The sequence below is a fragment of the Gopherus flavomarginatus genome, chromosome 8 (assembly GCF_025201925.1).
Source record: "Gopherus flavomarginatus isolate rGopFla2 chromosome 8, rGopFla2.mat.asm, whole genome shotgun sequence".
NCBI classification, from domain to species: domain Eukaryota; kingdom Metazoa; phylum Chordata; order Testudines; family Testudinidae; genus Gopherus; species Gopherus flavomarginatus.
Window position 1 is genome coordinate 92312600 of NC_066624.1, and position 26864 is coordinate 92339463.

At 42.9% G+C, this 26864-nt stretch overlaps 1 protein-coding gene across 1 annotated transcript in view; it reads left to right on the forward strand.

Moving 5' to 3' along the window:
- Positions 1 to 1365: 1365 nt before the first annotated feature.
- IL12A (interleukin 12A) overlaps positions 1366 to 26864 on the forward strand; it is a 28164-nt gene continuing 2665 nt past the window's right edge. The window contains exons 1-4 of the mRNA XM_050963726.1: positions 1366 to 1426; positions 3482 to 3662; positions 24146 to 24213; positions 25512 to 25663. Of these exons, the coding sequence (XP_050819683.1) occupies positions 1366 to 1426; positions 3482 to 3662; positions 24146 to 24213; positions 25512 to 25663 (462 nt within the window). The remainder of the gene's footprint in view (positions 1427 to 3481; positions 3663 to 24145; positions 24214 to 25511; positions 25664 to 26864) is intronic.

Genomic DNA, 26864 nt, shown 5'->3' on the forward strand with positions numbered 1-26864 from the left:
CCTGCCACTAAATAATATATTATTTTAAAGTGCCCTGGAGATGAAAAGAAATCTCTAAGTGTCACATACTATTTGTCATCATAAATATTAAATCGTTAAATATAGTAAAGGTACATACCACCTCTGCTTTTATTTTGATATACTTTGATTTGTTCAGCCTGGGCCCATCCATTGTTCTGGCTGATAGACAATTAATACAAATCACAAACATTCACTTTAACAAATATCGGCAGGGGCAGGAAGGAAAAGATGCCATTCCTCACACATTCAACCCACTCCATTAGTAAAGACTGGAGGCAGATCAATAGGACATGCAGCAGGCTGACAGACTTGGGATTCCATAGCGGGGAATCAAATTCAGTACCACGGACCCTTCAGTGAAAATACTCAGCAGCACCTTTCCTCATTCTTAATTCCCCCCATGCTTCAGTCAGATCCAGCACCTCAGCTGATCTCAGCTGAATGGGCCTAAATCTGAGCTCCCCTGTACCCATGTGAATTAGGAGTAACTTAACTGAAGTCAGTGGAATTACATCAGTATGGGAGCTCAGAATTGAATCTAATACATTTCTGACTGTTTCATTAAGAAGATGCAATGTACTGCCTGCACCATTGTGCTATACTTGTTTACATATGAATGGCATTTCTCAATGAAAATTTTCCTTTCATATAATTTATTTCAAAACAGTAAGGCCAGTTACATACAGCAACTGTAACATGGTTTTCTCACAGCTAACAATCTATAGCACTGCTGCTGATTTTAGACCCATGGCTATGCTTTTAATGCACATTTTAGATCATTTCTTGTGATGAGTAGTACCTACATAAAACATAATGTGAGTGTCTCTGGCCATTTACTATGCTTTTACATGGATATAGTTTTAATGTGCTAGTCCCTAAAGTGAGTGCTGCCCACCATGGCAGCTGCAGCCTTATGTAGGACAGGATCTAATTTTAATGTTATATTTTTCATATGAATTTAGTTCTTGTGGAAGGTGCCAGCTGACAACTATGTTGGCTGAAATCCTCTCTTTATCCTTAGAACAGATACAGCACAGATAATGGCAATGCAAGCTTCTGCCCCCCACCAGGCCTGTGAATAACCTGGGAGAGTCATTCCTAATGCTGAAACTTTATTCAAGCTCTATGCCCATTTAATCCATGACCTCTGATGGGGCTTCCAAAGAGAATGCCAGTTGTTATTGCTGACTTTTCTGATATGAACACCTGCCTCTGAGGAAACAAAATGAAACAACCTGATCCATTTCACAAAGGATTTCCAGGGCCTGATACAAAGCCCATTGAAGTCAGTGGAAGGACTCCCGTTGACTTCAGCGAGCTGTGGAGCAGACCCCAAGTGACAATATGCTAGAAGCTCACATCACTCAGAGAATTATGGCCAAAATTTTCAAACTTGGTGATCAAAGTTAGAAATTAAAATCCAGCGCAGTATTGTCAACCCTAAGCATTTCAAAATTATGAATCAGGCCCCCAAAATAATGAGGTTCCAATAAAACTAGTATATGTGGTATTCTTTTTCTTTTCTTCTTGATTCTGAGCCTTTAGGTCAGGGGTGGGCAAACATTTTGGCCTGAGGGCCGCAACTGGTTATGGAAATGGTATGGCAGGCCATGAATGCCCAGTGGGGGAGGGGGACTCTATGGGGTGTAGCGGGGGTTGGGGGGAAGAGCTCTATAAGGGATGTTACCAAAGCGGGGGGAGAGGGGACTCATGGGTGTGGTGCAGGGGGGAGGGGTGGAGCAGTTCTACAGGGGCAGTACCGGGAACTTCTAGGTGCCCTGCTGGCAGGGACACCAAGGCAGCTGTACCAGGCATCACCATGGGTGGAGGCACCCTAGCTGGGATGGGTGCAGCCCCTGGGCAATTTCGAGGCTCTCAAGGGTGGGTGGTAGGAGACCGGGAGGGGATTAGGCACACTACCGCATGGGCGGGGATCTGCGGTGAAGTTGCGCCTGCGCAGTGTGGCTCTGTGTGCCGGAGGATTGTGCTCATCAAGGGAACTGAGGCAGGGGCTGAGGAGAGCCGGATGGGCAGAGCAGAGCAAGCCCCTGATCCTGCTCCGCGGTGGGAGCTCGGGGGCCAGATAAAAACATCTGATGGGCCGGAAGCAGCCCACGAACCATAGTTTGCCCACCCCTGCTTTAAGTTGAACTTGGGTCAGATTTTCAAACTTTCCTCTGCAACCATGAGGGCTAGAAACGTACTTTGAAAAAAAAATGAAAGCTGAGATTCTCACCTACTCACATGCGTCCAGAAGTGGAGGCTTTAAGAAACATACCAAATACCACAAGACTTGTGATAAAATCACAAGAGTAAGCAACACTATAAAAATAAGAATAACCATGAAAAAATTCATAAACTTGAACTGTAAAATAATATATCATCTCTGGAACTTTGCAAAAACTTGATCTCCTTGAAGCTCACCTGTTAGTAATGTTAGCATTGTATTTAGTGCATTAGCCCAGCTTCTCCACTTTCATTTCTAAAAGACAGTGAGACAGTTTGGTATACTTCAGATGTCAGTGTGGATTAAAGCTGTGCCAGGAAAGATGTACCTCTGAACTGGCAGAGATTAAATAATTGAAATAGACATAAAAGCTTTTTGCGTGAATGCTTTCACATGACATTTTTTAGAAATCCAATCCTGTTTAATGCTTTCCAGTGCTACCATATGTGCCCATCAGGAACATGCCAGATCCTTGCTTGAATACTACTTCATGCTGATTTTTGGTAGGTTAACGGAGAAACAGTGAATTCAGTAGTGTACTTAATCACGGGCACAATCTTACCATTGCACCTATCATGTATAATAAAGAGGGTTTTCCACTGACCTTTTATTATTGCAATATAGTGCAGGCTTCTTGAAACTTTTACTCACTCGCTGTCACATATCTCTGCAACTCTCCTTCTTCCTGTTTCACTTGTGAGGACACTGTGGTCTCTTAACTTGAAAGCAGAAGATCTGTTGGAAATGCCATTGATTTTTTACTTGTAATGATTTAAATATTTTAATAGCTGTTTTGCCTGAAAGTTAATTGCTTTCCATATCAGCCCAGGAGTTTTTGCAAGCAAATTAGTCAATGCATTTTAATAATGAAGATTTCTTCAGGAATTACTGTTCAAATGCAGGATAATTATTTTTCATGGGTCATATTCTGCCACTCCTGTAGCAGGTTGCACCTTGAGTAAGTGTATCAGAGTCTGGTCCTAAATTATTATCAATGATTATTATTCAGTATTGATATAGCAGAGGTCCCACCATTGTAGGTGCTATAAAAACACATAGGAAGACACTGATCCTGCTCTGATGACCTTAAAATCTAAGAGGACAAGAGACATACACTTAGTAGGAGAGATACAGTCAACAGATATACAAGTTTTTATATACATTTACTTTTGTTTTTGTAAATATACAGATATAAATATTCAACTGCCCTTCATCCTGCCTAATTTCTTACAGTTGTTGTTGCAGAAGTGGTTCTGGAGGACGAATTTGAAGATGATGGCAGTGGCCTTCTTGATGAGTTCAAGGTGGACATAAGAGGTAGTACGGAAGCCCATCCTGAGCCAGTTACTGAGAAGCGTACACAAGAAGACCTTCAAGGTTGGCATTGGAGAGAAAGGATGAAGAAGATAAACAGGCAAACATGAGTTGTGAAGAGTCTCAAAAGTGAAGACACACAAGTTTAAACTTGATGCAGTCATAAAGGAATCATTCAAAGAGCAAGAGTGATGTGGTCAGAACAACAGGCAAGGAAAATTATTTTAGCAGCTGTATTTTGAATGGACTGCTGGGAGGCAGTGTGTATGAGTGTGCAGTTATGGGAAGGCCAGAGAGAAGACAGTTGAAGTAATCAAGATGAGTGATGAAGAAGGCCTAGATAGTCAGACAGAAAGAAAGGGACAGATGTGAGAAATGTCTTATCATTTATAAATGCATGATACATACTATTGGGTTGTTTATTAACATTAAACATTTTATGCTATCATAATAAATATGTTTGATTGGGCTGAGCAAATGTTATGTTGAAAAGAAATATACAAAGCTCTACGGTTCTGGGATACATTAGTATCTTCTAATAACACAGCATCTATAAGGGTGAAGGATTTCCTCAGAAACTGTTTTACAGAAGGCACTGATATCTATAAGCACATTTCCTATTGCTGACTCCTTTTGAAAAGACATTGTCGAGGACAACATGCCTCAAATTTTCCCTAGTTTTTAAATGGAAAATTCTCTATTACGCTGCCTTCTTAATCCTTGAATTGCATTCATATCAAAACAAAAGGGTTGAAGTAATCCTTAATCCACAGTTACAAAAATAGGGGACCACACATTCTCCCCTTCCTTTTCCCCCAAAACAACAACAAAAGCTAAGCATTGGTATTCTCTGCCACTATGAGCCCTGAGAACGGAAGCAACATTTCTACTCCATACAACCTCCTGTTCTGCCTATCTGCCCTGTCCTTATGATCATATAGGACTTTCACATTGTCTAGAAACCTGCTCTCTCAAGCAAAAGTCTTCCAGTTTCCTACTGTAACCACTAGACCTCATCCCACCTGCATACTCTACATTTTCTTGATACAGACACTCTACACTACACTGAGACTGGGGTTTTTATGCTTATCTATTTACATGGTGACACTTCTTCCCAGAATATAACTACAGTAGAATCTCAGGGTTACAAACATCAGAGTTACAAACTGACCAGCCAACCACATACCTCATGTGGAAGCAGAAGTACGCAATCAGTCAGCAGAGATCAAAAAAAGAAAAGAAAAGGCAAATACATATAATACTGTATTAAATGTAAACTACTAAAAATAATAAAGGGAAAGCAGCATTTTTCTTCTGCACAGTAAAGTTTCAAAGCTGTATTAAGTCACTATTCAGTTGTAAACTTTTGAAAGAACAACCACAACGTTTTGTTCATTATGAACATTTCAGAGTTACATACAACCTCCATTCCCAAGGTGTTCGTAACTTTGCAGTTCTACTGTACATGCAATCTGTCAGTCAAATGCACACCAATCTGTAGGACAAAAGTCACACTGAGGTTTGTAATTATGCTGTCCAAGTAAATAATACATCAATAAAATGAAATTTGTTCAGAGAAAAATTAACCTATGTTTAAATCTGAGGGAAGGAGATAATAAATACCTTGCGGTAACTGTGGATTTTCTAAATATTTTGTCTGTGTGGAGCCCATTCTGGGTGCGCATGCCCCTCATGCACACAAGATCAGAATCTTTGAACAGCAGTTTCCATTGTCCTGCACCCAGGAGCAGATAGGGTTTTGTGGGGCTCCTGGGCCAGAGCAAGTCCCCCTTCCGCCTGCAGTCCTCCATGGCCCCCTTCACAGCACCCCTGCTGGGGAAATGAGGTTGGGGCGTGGGGGCTTGCCTCACTCTGCTCGTCCAGTGCTCCAGCCAGGGAGTGGGGTCAGGGCACAGTGAGCGGCTAAAGCGCTGGGTGAGCGGAATGGGGCAAGCCCCTGAACCCCGACCCCACTGCCCAGCTGAAGTGCTGAGTGGGAGAAGTGAGGCAAACCCCCGCGCCACGACCCCACTCCCCAGTTGAAGCACTGAGCGGGCAGAAGGAGCAAGGCAAGCCCCCACACCCTGATCCCACTCAGCAGGAGCACCGGGTGAGTGGAGCAGGTTGGGGTGTGGGGGTGCCCATTTTTCCAGGGCCCCCCAATTGATCGGGGCCCCTGGGCATGGGTCCCATTGGCCCAGTGGCTGATCCGCCACTGCGTGCACCCCGCATACCCCCATGTGTTAGTATACAGACTTGTTTGTTAGCCTGAGACAGAATTTAGCCATGTATACTGCAGTGGTTAAGGGGGCACAGACCCACAAAGCACAACCACTAATTGTCACATATAAGTAATGTAGGCCCTCCACCACAGCGTGACAGATAACCCGTACCCAATTTTATCGGGCCCACCATTTGGGGGAGTCTCACACACTAATTAAAATATACGTGCTGTATGTCCGTACAAGAGAAGGTGCAGGACACTATACTGCATAGGGGGCAGTCAGGCAAATGAATCATCAACACATTCCATCTTGATGCCTAGCCCTATCAGGAAATGTCTCGCCATATGTCCTATGCTTTTCCTGGGATACCTGGGCAGGTGGATCCCAAAAAAAAGAAAAAAAGGGGTGGAGTGTTAGTATATAGGCCTGTGTATCAGACTAAATAGAATTTTGGGTTTGACTTTTTGATACTCTTATATCTTATACTATTATGTGTAAACAAAGTAAAAAGACACTGTGTTACATCTGCCCACAAGCAGATGGGGTGAAGGAGATAAGAGATGGAACTAAAGTGTTACAGGGTATGGTGGGAGTGTAATATATGAGCATACACTGGAAGGCTGCCTGGCTCTTCTCTCAAGCAACCAGTTGGGAGGGACAAGGGAGAATTGGGGGGAAGGTATAAAACACTAGAAGGCCAAAGAAATGCCTGTCTGTGACCGAAGCACAACCTCACTCCTCACCCCCTCCCATGGGATACAAAAGAGGTGGGACAAAGACCCTAGACTCAAACTCCTCCAAAATGGAACATGACCGTAAGTTGTAAGGGGTGAGACCAAGGGTGTGCATTGCAGGTATATTTGGGCCTGCTAAGAAGGAGGAAAAGGGAAATGGGAAGGGGGAATGGGGACACAGGGTAAGGCTCTGCAGCGTCAGAGCTGGGAAGGGGGGATATGGAGTAAACACTCTGTGGCATCAGAGCTGGAAATGGGACACTGGGAAACAAGGCTCTGCAGCATCAGAGTTGAGATACACGCTTTCTGGAAATTAACCCCAATAAACATCACATTGCCTGCACTTCAGACTTTTGGTCTTCTGCTTTATGTCTGCGTGAAGAACCAGGGGAGAAGGTGACGGGAAAGCCCTCTAACACTATGCTCTCTCACCCAATGGCATAAAGGGCGGAGCAATGACAACCGTCCCTCAGTTCCCTCACCAATTCAAAATCTCAGCAAATGAAGACTCTAGAAGAGACTCGAGAGATCCAAGGACCAGATGCCTGTAAAACTGGTCTCTGATCTCTTGCTAGTTGGGGCAAGTGCAGCAGGGGTCTGCCGGAGGTTTTTTGATGGCTCTAAAATGCCTTTTTTTACAGATATTGCTAACCTGCCTGAAGTAGAGGATATTGAATAATTGATGTGTCTTTTCCTCAGTCACTGAAGACTCCATCTTTGGAGTGTTAGCAATTTGAGACAGCAGCTCCTGAAAGAGTTTGAAATCATGCAGAACTGGTAGAGGGTGGAACAGTCTGCCTTGTTGGGAAATTATGTTGGGTCTTAGGAAGAATTTGAAGGGTACTTGTCCGATGGTTTGGGACACATCTATTCTAAATCCCCACCCCTAAAAGCTTTAGTGGGATGTCTTGAAACTGAGACCATTCCAAACTTGTATTTTTCTAGGTAGCATAAGATGGCTTATTATTATTTATTTGTATTGCAACAGTACCGAGGACCCCAATTACAGGCCAAGGCCCACTGTGATAGGTGCTGTACAAATACAGAACAAAAAGACAGTCCTTGTCTATACCATCCAGAGAGAGAGAGAGAGAGAGACAGAGCGTGTGTGTGTGTGTGTGTACACTCAGAGGTTTATTTTACGTGTCCTGTACCTGAATGGCAATTGCAATAGTACTCTCCTCATCTAAGGATATTCTACACCACAGCTTATGTTTGCAGAACTCATGTCACTCAGGAGTGCGAATAAACCACCCCCCTGCATGACATAAATTACACAGACCTAAGCTCCAGTGTGTATAGTGCTATGTCAGCAGGAGAGGTGGTTTTATTACGCTGATGCAGTGCTGTACAAGTAGACATGCCCTAAACTACTCAAGAGACACAGCTTTTGTGTAATTCTCTGTGTTGCTACAAGTCTCTTCTAGAAGAGACCACAGTTATTTGAAGTCAATGAAAGCCGAAGGCATTGAAAAATGAGTAAGTGACAAAAAACACGAAGTTGCACTCAGTTAATTCAGAGTTCTGAATAAACATGATCAAACATCTGATTCAAAACAGAGGGGGCTTTTTGCCCCAAGGTGCCTCCACTGTCAGTATTCCTTCCCCCAAAGGGAATCACCAAATACAAAGGAACAGTAAGATAAATACGGCAGGGGAAGTTAATAAAACAAATAAATAATAGGCAATAATGGTAAACAGTAAAAGAAAGTTTGGATTGCTCAGACATAGTCATTCACATATCCTGAGTCTACAAAAATCACACTTCCTAAATTTCTAGTCTGTGGGATATCAGAAATGCAAATCAGCAGCTGCATCACATCCTGCTATCTTTACATAAACCACATGAGAGCAACTACTCAAATCAGTCTGTGAAAAGGCTCTTCCCCAGCTGCCTAACCCGAGGCGAGTAGGTGAAAATAATATTGAGACAGGGATTACATGTTTTTAAAGTACTGCAAAACTGCAAGTTTACTGTATATCTCCACAGCCATAGAGTTCCCCAAATACTGCATATGGATCCACATATCAGTAAAAGGTCATCAATCTTCAGCAATTAAATATTTGTCATTGTACACTGGCAATGAAATGCAAGACAGATATACTGGGAAGATTAGACTGGATAAGAGTGAAGTATTTCATATATTATTCTTAAAATATAACAACATATTATAGTAACATACTTTTTCAGCCAAACTTGACAAAACACCTTACAAACTCTAACAAATTATGCTTCTGAACATTCCTGAAAGAACATTATTAGCCAAGTTTACAGGTGGGAAAACAGGCAAAGAGAAATTAAATGATCTGCCTGTGATCATAAAGTCTCTCTTTGGCTAAGATGGGAGCACAAGCTAGCTCTGACTCCCAGCTCGGTGCTTTAACCACTGTACTGTATGTTTCCTTTTTATACTGTTAATTTAATGCTGTTGCCCTTACTATTACACTAGTTGTGGACTCTATGAATTCATATAATAACAAAATAGATGTTTTCCCTGTATCAATCTCTACTTAAAAAAAAAAAAAACTAATTCTGTTTCCTGGTATTAAGTATGCATTTTCTCTCTCAAGGGACTTTCTTAATTGTACAATATTCTAAATGACAATTAACATAGCCATGCAATCAACAACTCTTTTTGTTGCTTCACTATCAATCTTATAAATACTTCTTTAATCTCCATTTGTGGTATTCCCTGTTATAATATCATTGAATGAGGAGTTGGGTCCTGTATTAGTGAAAGACTGATTCAGAATCTAGAAGTCTGTAGACCAGCGATATTATTATGACTATATCATCTATTGAAGTATATCTTTGGGAAAAAACCCTAGGCCAGTACAAAACTACTGGCTGAACAGAAATAATAATGAGCCCGTTTGACTAAGTAGTTGAATAAACTTTTTTGCTTGCATGGAAAATCAAACACTCATGATTTGGAGCAAGAGTGGGTTCTCTTAGGAGAGGGTGAAAGGAATATTGTGTCCAGTGTAACCATTATATGTTGGCACAGCTGGGCCCCATTTAGCCTCAGTCCACCCTCACTGAGTTCTAAAATCAGTATAGCCACATTGTGTTCTAAAGTGTACTAAAATCTCCTTCAATGACGCTTGTAATACCCAAACTAACTTCAGGCCAGATCCTGCTTGCCCCCCCTGAAAACAATGGAACTTCTGCCATGAGGAAGGGAAGTAGGATGGCTGTGCACTCTCCCCCAATCTTTACTCCAAAGTAGGCATGTGACATTCACTCTGACACAGGCATAAAATATTCAAAGGAAAACCATGGAACAATGAATAAAAGAACATAAAGGTTGTAAATTCCTGGCCAGACCTAGTTTAATGATGGACTCCTAGGAAGTCAGCATCATCCATTGGAATAACTAGACATCATAGTAAGGTAGTATTTAATAGATCAGTAGTTTTCAAACTTTCTTTCTGGGGACCCTGTTGAAGAAAACTGTTGATGCCCGTGACCCAATAGAGCTGGGGATGAGGGGTTTGGGGTGTGGGAAGGGGCTCTGGGCGAGGGTTTAGGGTGTAGGAGGGGGTCAGGACTCCAGGCTGGGTGTGCAGGCTCTGGAGTGGGGCCAAGGATGAGGGGATGGGGGTTTGGGGTGCATGAGGGGCTCCAGGTTTGGGGAGGGCTCAGGGTTGGGGCATGGGATTGGAGCACAGGGTTGGAGTGCTGACTTACCTCTGGTCAGCAGCACAGCCGGGGTGCAGAGGAAGGCTTCTCATCCATCCTGGCACCGCGGACCATGCTGTGCCTAAAGCAGCCAGCTGCAGGTCCAACTCCATGCGGCTCTTGCCCGCAGGCACCGCTGCCCCCCAGTTCCCATTGGCTGGGAACCGGTCAATGGGAGTGCAGAGCTGGGGCTTGAGGTGGAGGCAGCACGCAGAGCCCCGTGGGCCCCCCCCCCTCCTTGAAGCTGGACCCACTGCTGGCCACTTCTGGGGCACAGCGCAGTGACGGAGCAGGTAGGCACTTGCCTGCCTTAGCTGGGCAGCACCGCCAACGGGACTTTTAATGTCCCAGTCAGCGGTGCTGACCAGAGCGACCCAGTGCCTTATATGCTGTGACCCAGTACTGAGTCGTGACCCGCACTTTGAAAAATGCTGTACTGGGTCATTTGGTAATAGTTGTCACAGTTCAGGGAAACTGCACCTGCATTTCCCCTCAATGGTTTGTTCTCAGGCTTGTTGCTCCCCTGGCTGTCACCTCTCTTGGGTGGAAACATGCTTTTCTCTCCCTTCTTACCAGGATATCTACAGGCTGAATAGTTCCCTGCCTTCACTATGTAATTCCCAGCAGAGACAGGCTACCCAAGCAGACAGGGCTTGCTTTCTCTTCAGAGACAGTTAAACGATGTGACTGTCCACAGTTATAGTTACTACACAGTTCATTTTATGCAAGCCTATTTTATTTTTAAGGTAAAAAGCACTGCAGAAAACACATATTTAAAACAATAAAAGAACCAACATGCATGCTAATAAATTTACCAGAGATCATCCCAACCCTAACTTGGACTTTGGCCAGAGCAATCCTTCCAAACCCCACCCATGGGGTTTCAAGTTCATCAGCTTCAGTAGGCCTTGGTAGGTCAGTCCTTCCAAACTAAGGACTGGGCCCTCCAGGGATCCTATGTAGGTCCTGTCCTGGGGTCTAGCAGAAAGGGGTTCTGGCCATTTACTGGATCAGGAAGGAGGCCATAAGCCTTTTTAAAACCAGGCTATTTATCCAAAAATCCTTTGTTTATAGGTCCCTGAAGAAACCAGTCTGAACTAGTACATGGAACCCTCACCAGGGGGTGGCTTAAAAGGGGCTGACAACCAGAGAAACTACAGGAGCATCCCCCTCCTCCTATAAAAGTTTCATACAATTACACAATAGCGCATGAACTATTATATTTTAATTCAATGTATCCCAAAGGTATTAAAACTAATTCAATAATATTTAACTGAATCAGTAAATTTTCCCTTAATTCCATAAGGTTTGTTTAGGTGCAAGACATTGTCAGTCTGTCACAATATCTTGAACTGGATCTGCCACGCACTGCTGTATGGTATAATTTTAGGCAAGTTCACAGATGACACTAAACTGTGGGGAGAGGTAGATAAGCTAGAGGGTAGGGATAGGGTCCACAGTGACTTAGACAAATTGCAAGATTGGGCCAAAAGAAATCTGATGAGGTTCAACAAGGACAAATGCAGAGTCCTGCACTTAGGATGGAAGCATCCCACCGAAGAATGCACTGCTACAGGCTGGGGACCAACTGTCTAAGCGACAGTTCTGCAGAAAAGGATCTGGGGATTACAGTGGACGAGAAGCTGGATATGAGTCAACAGTGTGCCCTTGTTGCCATTAAGGCTAACGGCATATTGGGCTGCATTAGTAGGAGCATTGCCAGCAGATCGAGGGAAGTGATTATTCCCCTCTATTCGGCACTGGTGAGGCCATATCTGGAGTACTGTGTCCAGTTTTGGGCCCCCCACTACAGAAAGGATGTGGACAAATTGGAGAGTCCAGCGGAGGGCACCTAAAATGATCAGGGGGCTGCGGCACATGACTTACGAGAAAAAGCTGAGGGAACTGGGCTTGTATAATCGGCAGAAGAGTGTTTAGTGATTGTTGGTGGTGGGATTTGGGGAATGGGGGGTGGGGTGTTAAATTTATTTTTCTGAATAATGTGACACTAACAAAAGCAAAGGTTTCCATCTGGGAAAGGAGAAACACAAGGCTGCATAGATGCTGCATGTGCATCTGCATCAACAACAATCATATCAGATGAAATAATCATTTGTGTGTTGACTTTATTTTCTTATTTCTTATATGTGGATTTTCTCTTCTTTTAAAAGTGCATTTAAGTTAGACATCTAGGCCCTGATCCTGGAAGCTGCTCTAAACGGGCAGAATCCTGCACTTATGTGGAGCCCCACTGAATTCAACAATCCTCTGCAGAGGCTGAGGGGTCCACCTGCAAGGAACAGCTCACAGGACAGGATCCCTATATTGCTCCCAAACAATAAACACCTGCTTGTTTTATATTTATAAGAACCGTATTTGTTTAGTGATTTCTGATTTTTTTTCTGAACTTGCTATCTTTCTTTTTGAGGCAGAAAAGGACTGAGTTTCACTTTAAAATGGTAGAAATTCAATTGAAGTTCATTTTCAAGCAAAGATACATATGCAACAAAAATATGTGAAGCTGCATTTTTTGATGCAGCAACACTGAAGAGTAAAACAGAATTGTAGAAAATTGTCAAGAAAAATATAGCAAAACAAATTCACTCTTTTCCTGAGATCTAGTAGTTTGTTTCTGCTGCATGTTACATCAAATAAACAGCCAGGAGAGAACACACATGAAGAGAAAGACAGAATGGAAAAGCTACTGAGAACTGTAGAAAAGTTAACCTGATTGGAAACTGAAAAAGACAGAAAAACAAGATACAGAGGTAGAAGGAGAAACTGGAGCAAAGGAACGTGAAGCCTGAAAAGAATTCATTCTGTTCTTTCACACATCATACATAACATTTGTTTCGCACCTTCTTTTTTTTTAATCTATAAACAGATTCAGTGTAAGCTTTCTCTTTTATATAGATTTGTATACTGAGCTCATCACAGTAGTATCTGAGTGCTTTTCTGTACTGAATTAGGTAACGTGACCAACATCTATCACATGCTATTTGTTGTTTCATCCTCTCCCCAGAGAGAGAAGCTTGTGCAGCAGAGTGTCTTTGTTTCAGTAATGTGTCTTTTTTTAAAATATAAATATACCTGTTGCTATGTGTTTTTGTTAAAGAAGGTAAGGTCAAAGAAATGTGCCTCACACTTGGAGCAGAAGGGGGTGATGTTTGTGATGGTCCTCAATTCCTGGAGGAGTTCGTTCCACAGTCTAAGACCTCCCTCAGAGAAAGTTCTGTCCCTCACACAGACAAAATTTATTGCTGAAAGTTCCACTTTGCCATAGCAGTGCAGTTGTCAGCTACAGTCTTAATCTCAGAGTTTTAGATGGTCCGCTAGATATCCTGGGCCTCAGTCCTCAATCACTTTGAAGATAACTACTGAGACTTTAACTTAATTTGAAATACATTGAGAAGCTACTGCAGTGAGCAGAAGATAGATTTGATATGTTTGTGGTAGCTTTTGTTGCTGAGGAGACACAGTGCAGCATTCTCAATTAGCTGGAGTTTCGTAAGTGCTGAAGGCTTCATGCCCATATACACTGAATTCCTGTAATCTATCTGAGAAGTGACAAAGGCCTGAATAATTGAGGCCAGGTCTTCATTTGCCAGGATGAGACAGAGTTGCTAGCCAAGTATAAATGGTAGAAAGCTTTTCTATGCTGCCCGAAAAAGCAGCTCATCTCTAGAACTTAGGATGCAGTTCAGTCTTCATGTTCACTTAAACCTTGACCCTTTGCTGAGATTGCCAAATATGGTGGTAGTTTTTATGGTGCAGACACCTGTTGCTTAGAGGTTAGGCCGGGGTTGGCAACCTTTCAGAAGTGGTGTGCCGAATCTTCATTTATTCACTCTAATTTAAGGTTTCATGTACCAGTCATACATTTTAACGTTTTTAGAAGGTCTCTCTCTATACACCTATAATATATAACTAAACTATTGTTGTATGTAAAGTAGACAGGCTTTTAAAATGTTTAAGAAGCTTCATTTAAAATTAAATTAAAATGCAGAGCCCCCTGGAGTGGTGGCCAGGACCCGGGCAGTGTGAGTGCCACTGAAAATCAGCTTGCGTGCCGCCTTCGGCACCCGTGCCATAGGTTGCCTACCCCTGGGTTAGGCTGAGATCTACAACATATTTCACTTGGAAGAACTATGGGGCAGTACCAACTGCAGGCCAACTGCGATCCGTGCTGGATTCATATCAGCAACCCAGAAGTAAAGGACTCCATGGACCAGATCCCTAAGTGACGTAAATTGCTGCAGTACCATTGAAGTCAATGAAATGACACAGTTAACCACTAGCTGAGTATCTGGGTCCATATCCTATTCCACATCCACTGAGACATCCAAGCCCAAATCTTTAAAGGTATTTAGGCACCTAGCTCCTATTGAAAACAATGTAGTTAGGCACCTAAATACCTTCAAGGATATGGGCCCCACTCTAGCACTTTTATGTCTTTTATTCTCCATATGTCATGTGTGAGAGAAACTTGTAAATGACAGACTTGTCCCAAATTGAATGTCCCTTTTAGAATGGTTTGCTATACAATTCAAATCACATTAGGAAACATATGGAGCTGGATACTGACACAGTTTCAACAGAGCCCTGTATTTTTTGTTTTCTCTGTTTCACAATAGAGAAAAAGAAACTTCATTACCTCAGTGCTGGATACAAAAGCTCTGTTGGAAGACTCAGTCATGCTTATTTTCATGTACTCCATCTAGCCCAGAAGTGGGCAAACTACGGCCCGTGGGCTACATCCGGCCTGCAGGACTATTCTACCTGGCCCCTGAGCTCCTGGCCCAGGAGAGTAGCCACCGGGCCCTCCTCTGCTGTTCCCCCTCCCCTGCAGCCTCAGCTCGCCCCACTGCCTGCGCAATGCTCTGGGCAGTGGGGCTGTGAGCTCCTGGGGCAGCGCAGCCGCAGATCCCGGCCTGACCTGGTCTCTTTGCTGTGCGGTGGCAGCGGCAGCGGCATGGCCCAGCTCCAGCCAAGGGGTGTGCCTGTAGTGCCGCCAGCCACCGGTGCTCCAGACAGTGTGGTAAGAAGGCAGGGAGCAGGTGGGGTTCGATAGAGGGCATGGGGTTCGGGGGGTGGTCAGGGGGCAGGGGTGTGGATAAGGGTCGGGGCAGCTGGGGGGAACAGGGGGTTGAATGAGGGCAGGAGTCCCAGGCGGGTGGTCAGGAAGGTGGGGGTTGGATAGGGCAGCAGGGGGCAGTCAGGGCAGGCGTTCCAGGGACAGTCAGGGGACAGCAGAAGGGGTGGTTGGATGGAGCAGAGGTCCTGGGGTGGGAGGGCATCAGGAATGAGCGGAGGGGTTGGATGGGGCAGGAGTCCCGGGGCGAGCAGATAGGAGGTGGGGGCCGGGCTGCGACCTCCTCCCCTAACCGGCCCTCCATACAATTTATGAAACCTGATGAGGCTCTCAAGCCAGAAAGTTTGCCCACCCCTGATCTAGCCATATGGAGCTCAAATAAGAAAAATGTGCTCCTCTGCTGAGAAATGGAAGAGAGAAAATCATAAGTCACCCTTGTTGTGGTAAAACTTCAGAAACAAGATGTTCTTTGGTTCTCACAACAAATTTTTGGATGGCCTCAAAGTGCGGCCACGCACTCCTGCTGTTGGCCACTCTGACAAACCCATCTCTCTGTCCCTGCCTCCCACAGCCCTTCAGCGAGAGCCTGGGGAAGGTGGGTCGGGAACTCATCAGCTGCCTGCAGAGTCCCAGGCTCCCCATGCCCCAGCCAGGTGGAAGTGGGGGAGCTGCCCACGGGACTGCCCCAGTGACTGAATTCTGCATTGACAAGAGCCACCTCCAGCACCACACACACCAGCCCCATGTGCCTGTAGAGGTGCTGCCTGGAGCCCCCAAGGAGTCTACATGGTTCAGGGTGTGATCTCTGTTGGCACTACCAGCACAAACACCAAGGTGACACATCTCGCTACACTTGGTAACAGTTATTCAGGAGCAACAGCTGGGCACTGCAGGAGGCACGGTTGCTTTGCCCCTCCTCTACTTCCCAATCTCTGCCCTTGCTTTGGAGGCTTACATGGCTCCAACAAAAAGGTACTGGTGGCCCTGTGTGACCACAGTGGTTGCATTTGAGAAATACTGATCTACTGGGATGCAAACCTGAGAATTAAACTGATTCCTATTCATAAATTGACAGGCAATAATCATACCCCTTAGCACTATATTTGTGTTATGTCATAATACATTTCCAGGAACTGCCTAACTTTTTAGAACAGTGTGGGTAAGGAAGGTCCTTTTTCTCATCATTTACAAATCCAGCCCTCAAAACTAAACTTATGCCTTTTTTCTTTGGTTTCTTATATATGGGGTTTTTTTAATAATATTTTTGTTTCTTTATCAATGCTTGAAAGTATTGCTTTATTGACACCAGTGTAATCAAGAGCAGAATTTGGTCCTGTCTGCTTTGATCACTGGATTGTTACAGCTTAATATCTATGTGCTGAACACAGAATGATCACACCTCACATCCTATTAACACTGTATCTTTCTTTAAAAATGTATTTAACCCTCTGAAATATGGGTATCTACATTTGGGGTCTTAACTCATGAGAATATTTGTGACCATCAATCTGGCTTCACAGCCTTTCTTTTGCCTGATGAAATGACCACTTGTGGCCAAGACATATCTAGTATATATTCAATATATGTGATTTTAGATTTTAAGCTCTTGAAACTAGGATGGTGTTTTTCCTTTTTTGTGTGTTACTGTAATAAAAATAATGTATTATTAATAAATCAAAATAAAATATAATACATTAATAATATGAGGATTGCAAAAATGTTTATAGCCATTCACTAAGCAAACTCACAACACAGCCAAAGGAAGTATAATTATTCTCATTTTACCTATGGCTAAACCGAGGCATAAAGAGGCTAAGTGATTCTCCAAGATCACACCACAAACTGCTGGCAGAACTAGGAATAGAACCCAGAAGTCTGACCTCTGACTATGCTGCTCTAGCTATTAGACCACACTTAACATAAGCAAACAGGTAATACAGACTGTTCTGCTAAAAGAGACAACTGCTTGTACAAAAAATGGAGACCAAAAAAGCAGCAAAAACGCATTTCCAGTGCAGGATATTCACTGCACTGCTCTTCAGCTCCCTTTGCTGGCTGATTCATGAATTATCAAGATAGTTCATTCGAAGCCAGCCAAGCACTGTTTTCTACTACACAAGAAGCTGTAAGATGCAATTACAGTAGCTACATGTGGAAGTGAAAAATAGAGTAAATGGTTGTTTAGAATAAAAAGATCAGTTAGACCATACGAGCCTGATTGCCAGGACCTGTAAAGGAAAATATTATTCTGGTTCCTAGTTCATTTAGAATGTTTAGATCCGTATATTGGCTTTTTAAAAATATAACATTGTAATAGATTTATTATAGTAATTAGGTACAATATATGTATATATTACATATATATACATACTTTATACTGTATCATATATATAGAGAGAGAACTTGTACAAACTCTTAATATTGTATATTGCACTTTTCTTCAACAAGCACATAAACTAATCCAGAAATTATTTAATAATAATAACATCAATTTTCATTCTTCATTGTCACCAAGTTCTTTATAAACTGATAAACTCTAGGTAAGCATCCCCACTGAAATTCAGCCAGCTCTGGGATTAATGTGGCAGCGATTTAACACAGAATAGCAAAACAGCACAAATTAGGACAGGATGAGAAGAAAAATATCAGGCCAGATTTGCAATGGATGTAAATTGGTTTAACTAACAGAATTATGGTGCTTTACACCAGCTCAGAATGTGGCCCATCATATCTACCAGAAACTATCTTTAGAGTATTATACTGCAGGGGGAATTTGGATAGGCAGAATGTAACTACTAAAATTGGAATTTTGATAGGATTTTGGAGTTAATGTCCCTATTCTTATTAAAAGTGCCCAGGGATTGTTAACAACCACAAGTGGTTAGGACCTCAGTTTCATGTTTCATCTGAAAGATAGATTCATTACAAGATTTATGTATATGGGACATTTCTTTCTAATAGTTATTTTAAAAAAAGGTTGCTACAGCCCTTTGTAATTGCAAATGTATCAATACCTTCAATGATGTTATTCTCTAAGAAATATTAAAGATATTTTTGTAGATCGTTATTGAATTAATAGAAAAAAATCCTCTCGGGAATTTTAGGAGACGTGTATTAACTTGCAAGATATATTCAATTTTACCAAAAACCTCAAGTGTTTTTTAAAAAAATGTAACTACATGCTGGGTTGGGGAGGAATTTTACATAGATGCCTTGCTAGGAAAGAAAATGATGCTCTTTAAGACATAGGTGTGCAATAAGTGAAGACTCTTTACAAACTTATGTATAAATTATTTACATTCCATTAGCTACACAACTGCAGTAGCAATACATCTTAAGCCTGCTGGACAGCATGTTGCATAACAGGAAATTTGGAGAGTTTATAAGGAAAATCTCCATGACCAGTGTCTAGGACAGGGGTCAACAACCTTTCAGAAGTGGTGTGCCGAGTCTTCATTTATTCACTCTAATTTAAGTTTTCATGTGCCAGTAATATACATTTTAATGTTTTTAGGTCTCTTTCTATAAGTCTATAATATATAACTAAGCTATTGTATGTAAAGTAAACAAGGTTTTTAAAATGTGCAAGAAGCTTCATTTAAAATTAAATTAAAATGCAGAGCCCCCAGTACCGGTGGCCGGGACCTGGGCAGTGTGAGTGCCACTGAAAATCAGGCGGCACGCATGCCATAGGTTGCCTACCCCTGGTCTAGGCTGTTGTAGCCAGTCTTCTTGGGCAGATCCAACATAAAAGGTTTCTTTTGCTGGTGGAGAGAATTACATTAGCTGCTCACTCAGCACTAGAATTGTGCCAGACACACGCTTCTCACTGAGGTTGGTTAAGAAAACATGGCACATGTTATCATATAGAGAGCGTAGCCTTCAACACCTAGTTCCAGCGTCAGGAGGCTTTTGCATAGATATTGGATAGCACTGAGAAAAGTGTGTAAAATAATCACAGCAAGGATAGTTGCATTGATCATGCCACCTGGGCTTCTTTTCTAGATTTAAAAATTTTATTAAAGTAAATGTTTGAAATGAAATATACGCAGGTTGAGAGGGAAGGTACTGTACATCTGGGGTCAGGCTTGGGTTATGGCAGGTTACTACTAAACTGTCTTTGGCAGCCAGATCATCATTCTATTAAGTCCTTTTTTCCTCTGTATAAGAACTTGCACTTTCAATATATTGCATTTTATTTCACCAGTAACCCCCAGTATTTAATCTTATACTGCCACATCCAAAACAAAATTATCTTAGAGAGGAAGGATGGTCTCACAGTTAAGGCATTGGACTGGGACTCAGAAGATCTGGCTCTGCCACAGACTTCCTGTGTGACCTTTGGCAAATTACCTAATCCCTCTGGGCCAGGTTCCAGCTCTTTTGTGCAGCTAAAAGGACCACAATGGCCTCATGGGGAATACCTCCAGTGCAGGAGCAGCATAGGACTGGCATATGCAGCCTTTTCCATACTCAGGCAGGAAGGGTATTGGCTAAACATGACCTGTGCTTTGGTAATACTGGGATGTACAGCAGCCTGAGTCAGGCTGTTGTCAGTTAGGGCAGTGCCTTGAAGCTTTATTTTATGTGTCACTCCCTTATGTATAATTCATGTTAATGTACCAAGTCCATTGCTCTATGTTTACATTTTGTTGTGTATTATAAATAACATTTTAACTAAAAATAATCCACAGAATCATTACCATCCTAACACAGAAAGAACAGCTGAGAGGACTGGAACTTCTATGTTGTGTGTTCCTATTTAGTACTGCTTTCCTTCATGTCAGAATGGCTAAGAGCCTGATTTTCCTGCAGGGAAAATCCCTGTGGGACCTGAGGCTGACAAGAAGGAAGCTGAGCCTCCTTTCCAGGTGGGAGGGAGAAGATCACATACAGAGTGTCCCTTCCATGCACAGATCTCTGTTGTATAATCGAGACCTAAGTGTTTTGTGCAAAGCTCCCATTGACATTAATGGTGGTTATGTACATAGAACCTGAGAAGACCAGACCTCTATATGTAATTGAGCAAAATACTGTTCTTTTCAGTCAAGTGAAACATATAATTTTTTGTTGAGGAATTACATATACAAGAAGTGTGGCAAAGGAATGCCATAAGCAAGCAGTTATTGTCTACATCAGAGGTTCTCAAACAGTGGTCCATGTGCTCCGTTCAGGTGGTCCGCAGATAGTTCCTTCTAAGGTGCACACCTGGGCGGCCGCACATGAGAGAATGAAGGGCCATCTACCTAATTAGTGGAGCCGCGCAGGCGTGGCTCCATTAATTAGGTGCTAGAACCCTGGAGAAGATGCACATGTAAGGTGAGGTGGTGGCCTTGGGGGGAATAAGGGGTAGGTGGGAGGGGGCAGTGGGGTGAGGTGGGGGAAACAGGAGTTAGGTGGGGGAAAGTAGGGTGAAAAGAGAGGGTAGGGGAAAATTGGGATGTGCAGGGCTGCGGCAGCCAGAGAAAGAGGCGACTTTCTCTAGCTCCAGGGCTGTGGCTGTCGGGAAGAGAACCCCATCATTCCCAGCCCAGCTCAGTGGCTGCTTGTGAGGGAGAGCCTACTGATATTAAAATATGAGCTGTGTGTTTTTATTTGTAGAAAAAAAACATGTTAATTATTATTTACGTTTTTTTATATAGCACTTTTATCCAAAGCGCTTTACAATAGCCAGCTAACAGTACAAACAACATTTGGAAAGAATATTAAGTGGTCTGCCAAGACTCTCAGCAATTTTCAAGTGGTCCATGGAAAAAAAAGTTTGAGAATCATTCGTCTACATTATCTGCCAGGGTGATTGGCACAGCTCAATTTAATGAGAAATCTCATGCATTATTACTGAAAACAACATTATAACTTAATATCACCATGCAGAGGACCTGGAAAGCCTAATAAATGCTTTTCACACTCATTCATATTTCCAAAATCTGTTTCACTTCTATGTGAGAAAAAGTCTCCTAACTAAATTAAAACCACAGCCCACAATCTTAATGACTAGCCAAAAAGTGGAAAATACACAGTAAAACTGGAAAATTATACAGTATTTGTATTGTAGCAATGCTAGTCTCTAAACTTACCACAAACATATTATGGGAAATTAGATGTCAATTAAAATAATATGAACCTGGAAATTCAATATAAAACTCTTGATTCATTCTGCTCCCACTGAAGTCAATAACAAAACTCCCATTGACATCATTGAAGACAAGATTGGACCAAAAATTCTTCAAACCCCAGAGATGATAAAGCTATAATTCTAACCTACATATTTGTAGTGCAACACATATACAATATAATCTAATATTAAAACATTATGTGATCATACAAGCTATAAAAGCAGTTTCCAGATGTGCTTTATCATGGGCCATGACACCATATCACAGTAAGTTTCCAGAGCTTTTGGTAATAAAAACAAAATTGAAAAAAAGAAAAAGATTGGTGTCTGTACATTTTAACTGGATATTTTTATTCTTCTTACATTAATTTTTTTAAATGGAAAATTATACCAAGCTGCAGCCATGAATTGTGGGTAAGTGCAAAAAAAGTGAGAAGACTAGTGTTGAAACTCCAACTGGTTGTCAAGCTGTAGACTTCTGTGTACCTGCCTGCTGTGCTGCCTGCTTTTGTCTTACCATTTAATGAATTGTTGTGGGGGGTTCATTGTTGTTTTGAAAAAGCAGCCACTAGTTCTTGGCTATTCCTCATATCTCCACTGGCTGGGGTAAAATTCATTACAAACCCAGTTTCTTCTCTACAAACCCAAGTAAATGGGTTTTGTGAAGAGAACTACTTAGAGGCTGGAGGGGACTGGAATACATTCCTCAATCTGAAAGCAGAGCACAAAACATCTCTGCAATCTTTACACTGACATTATTCCAACATCTGGGTTGTGATAGGGGCTATAATCCCCACACAACCACTACTCAAGGGTCCATGGAAATCAGAGGCCACATCCTTCACTGCCTTATAGCTTGCACCTTGTACCCACTTGCACCTGTGTAAAATAGGTGTAAAACCATATATTCTGGTTTGGTATCATTTTACACTCTCACTTTACACAGGTATAAATGACTGTGCAAAGGCAGTAGAGAATAGCTCAGACCTCTGTCCTGTCCAGATTTCCTTGTGGTGACTTCTGTGAAGTTGTCACAAAGCCTCATTCTGCTGCAACCAGGGAACAAAAGGTCCCTTGGCTAATCCACTGTGCAGCAGCCCACCATCTGTAGTAGGTGCTCTCCGGCCATGGCCATCTCTAATGCTTCACAGCACTGGTTTTCAACTTTTTTTCATTTGTGGACCCCTAAAAAATTTTGAATGGAGATGCAGACCCCTTTGGAAATCTTAGAAACAGTCTGAGAACCGCCAGGTGTCCACAGACCATAGGTTGAAAAAAGGTGTTCTATGGTAACAGCAACCTTTCCCAGACCCCTTAGACATTGGCTGAAGACCTCCAGGGGTCTGCAAACTAAAGGCTGAAAATCACTGCTTGAGGAAAGAAAAGAAAAACTAAATATATCAGAGGAAAAAATCCCCTACAGGTGACTGGTTGAAGCCCTGCAACATGAGATGTTACGACCTTAAGACATGAGACTAAGAATAAACAGTTTATCAGGGCATTGCACTAAACAGGATTTGAGCATCAATCTGGAACTTTCCAGGCAAAGATGTTCCCAGGCCTAACATCTAATGCCTAGCTCTCAGGGCTTTTCCAGTTTAATACCCCAAAGCAATTTAATTGAGAAAATGCTCTCTAAGTAATTCTGCAGAGACTGTTACAATACTGTAAGGTCATCTGAGAATTTTATTTGCTTGCCCCTGGAACTTTTTAAATCAAAAGATGTTCCCATACCTAAAGTGATTCCATTGCATGATCTATTGTTAGAGCAGTGCCCCGAAACCATTGTATATAATTGTTTTTGCTCCATTTAGATACAAAATAAATCATTTCAGATTGCTTTTTGAGAATAAATTTGCTTAATCTCTTTTTTAGACCTACACATTATATTTGGCAATTAATCATCAGTATTCGGCTTGTGTAGATTCCCAAAAGCGTGCCATAAACTAGAAGTCTTTAAAAAGATTGTTCTATATATATTATGAGCCCTCCTCCTCCAATTTCTGTAACTATGTATTATTAAATAAGACAGGTGCTGCCAGTTCCTACACATTAAAACTTTAGAAAAATATAAGTAATGTTCATATTCTGCATATAGTTCATTATAGTTTTAGGGAGTGATGCTCTCCCAATTGCAGCCAGTGGGAATGTGACCCTTAATAGTTCCTAATTTGTTCGTTATTTTTCCCCTTTAATATGATAGCCATTACTGAAGGCCATTACATGAGACAATGCAATGAGAGTATAAACAAAGGATCCAATTTAAGGATTTCAAAGTGCTTTCCAAAGGTCAATGTTTTAAGTGTCAAAGCACCCATAGGATGAAGAGAAGTATTATCTCTATTTTAAAGATGAGGAAATTGAGTCACAATGACATTAACTGACTTGCCAAGACCTCAAAGCATGTAAATGGCAGTGCAAGACATAGCAACAAGATCTCCTGAATTCCAATACTGTACATACATTAATTCCTAAATATGTTTTCTATCTACAATAGGAAGCTTGCTTATCATACTTGTTTGTTCCTTACATGCTAATGATATCATCCTGCACCATAATGACATTTGAACAAATTCATGACTCCACTCTGTGATGCCATAATGCAAGCAGCTTAGTCCCCAGACCACCTTTTTCCAGATCCTACAGGGACTGGCATTGATCTGACTCCTAAAATAGATTTCAATGATTTTTTTTAAAAAGTATGTATCACTAAATGCTCCAACATCTGGATGCAGGGCTGGCCAGCACAAAAAAAAAGGGGGAGGGGGGCAGAAATGCTTCACCATTGCTTACAGTTTACAAGGTGGTTATATCATAAGAGTAGAGGCTATTTAGAACTAGGGAGGAAGATTCTATGCTAGACACTGTATTACAGGGAGTTAAAATATGTTCAGCTTCAGCTCATCTTTTTGTCTTGCTGTTTGAGGAACGCAACGAAGAAAAGGAAGGCCTAGTGTATCTCTTGCTCATTCCATTTCTTCATTAAAATCCTGATTTAACTTCAAGACATGTTTCTGAAAACCATACTAACCTGTATGTGCTGGACCAACACTTTATTCGCTGATGCGTTGCAACACTGTCACATTAATTCTCTTGCAAGGCTGGCAGGATAAACTCCTTGTGCATGAGGCTGTGTCTGCGTGTCACATCACAACGTGAGGAAGTAGTGTCAGATTATCAAGTTTCATCAAAGAGACATATTATAATAATCCTTTGGATTTCTACAGCATCTTTACCGCAAGGATCTCAAAGCACTTCATAAAGGTAGAGGCACTGAGTCCCCTAGCACCAGTGTGAGGAGAGGGAACTATTATCATCTGCAGTTTTCAGTTAGGGAAACTGAGGCAGGGAGCAGTGATGTGATTCACCCATTGGTTACCCAGAGTTGGGCAGTGACCTGCTGACTCCCAGGCCTGGGAGTTGCTCACTAGAGCCTGCACGTGGCTCACTCAGCCCAAGCTTGTTTTTGAGGCTACAATATTCCCTGGCCGCAAGCAAGGGCAGCACAGCAGTGCGGGGGACAGGACTGGAGCCCACCCAGGCAAAGGAGGCCGGGTGTGGGGAGGCTGGATGGGAAAGTCCCCCTCGGCCCCTCTCCTGTGCCCGGGCCCCAGCTCGCCCCCGGCGCGGCGCTGGAGTCCCGCGCGCCTCTCGGGATTCCCTGCGTGCCCGCGAAGGGCGCGGGGCCAGGCCCGTGCGCTCTCTCGGGATGACTAGCCGGGGGCCGCGGCCTCCCGGAGGGAAGCCGAGAGCCGGCCGGCCGCCTCGCAGGGTTTCAGCTCTGACCAAGCCGCTGATGTAGAGAAAGAGAGAGGAGGGAAAGTCCTGGCCACTGTGCGCCTCCGGCTATAAAAGCCGCTGCTGCCCGCCGGCCCCGGCAGCGCTTCAGCACCTCCGCGAGGCCACATGGCGCAGCGCACCGGCCCCGACTGCCCCCGTGAGTGACCAGTGCCCCGCAGCGCACGGACCCCGCCAGCCCGAGGGCGCACTCCGCGCCGGGCCGGGGTCTGGGAAGGGGCGCGGGCGGAGGGTGCACGTGCAGCCGCGTTCCGTGGTTCCCAGCTGCATCCCGGGCTAACGCGCGGCGCTTGTTTGTTTCAGGTGGCTGGCTCCTGGCGACTCTCCTCTGCCTCAGCCTGGCCGACTTGGCAGCGACCTCGCCGCTGCCTTCCTCCTGGCCCAATCTGAATGACTGCCTGAATGTTTCCAAATCCCTGGTAACCGCCGCGAGGGAAGCGCTGCACCAGCTGGAGGTTTGTCTTGCCTTGCCTCGTGTTCCGCGCCTCCCGTCAGTTCTGGTGACGTGTTAAAAAACGTGTCACTCTTAAGCAAAGCTGTTTGTCGTCAATATTTATAGCTAAATAAACCCCAGTAAAACAATACCTGCAAGGGTTTAATCAGAGTTACTGGGACTAACTCCAGAGGAAGACGTGGAAGAGGTGTCAAATATACAAACTAATGGTACTAGGAGTTGGTATGAAATGTTTTTTCCAGAGGGGAGGCAAGTGTAGCTTTGCCTCTGTATCTAAATTTATTTTGCCAGATTCGCAGTTTTGCACAGAGGAGGAGGAATGGACTTGTGTTAAAGGTTCAGATATCCCAGTGTGGGTGCACAGTCAAAACCTAGATAGAAAGGATAGGAGTAGGTGCAGTTCAGGAAATGTAGGTTCTATTGGTACCTGGATGCGCTCCATGAGTTGGGCAAATTGCTTGGGCACCATTTATACTACAAATCTAATTCTGCCATTGTACTTTTGTCTGATGTGGCTAGGTTAAGGAGTCCCATCTACACAACAAATAAAAAAGCATGTTAGAACATGGATTATGTCCCTGACCCTGACTTGGGAGTTTTTGATATGTAGTGCACAGAAGGATCAAGGACTCATCTTTGTGTTGTCTCATTTTTAAAATAGGGAAAATATGGACCTACCTACTAGGGATGTGGTGTTTATCGATGTGTGTAAAAGAGTGTTTGAGATATTCAGATGGAAGGAGCTGAAGGAGATTTTATTTCTATGGTAGGAGGCATCAGCTTTCTAAAGCAGCCAGATGGTGCACATTCCCAGCCTGTGTGTAGCCTTACATCTCTGGCTCTTCTGTTTGCTTCAGCTAATCAAATTTATGTGTCCCTGTTTTTAACCATATTCATCATTTGGTATTTCCAGAGAACTGTAATAATTTGTCCTTCATTTCCTGACAATCTTTTTCTTGCTTGTTTCTTACTTAACTTTCATTTGTGCATCCAATTCTTTTTTATTAATTATTATTATTAATTATTATTATTATTATTGTAATTGTTGCCTGAAATAAAGCTTGACCTGTTATCTTTCACTGGTGCAGGACTTAAATCAACTGGGACAAATTTGTGGATGATAGATATGGTAGTATAAATTATTGTTGGTAAGCAGAACACAATACAGGGATTGACTCCAACCATCCTCCCTTCAATACTCC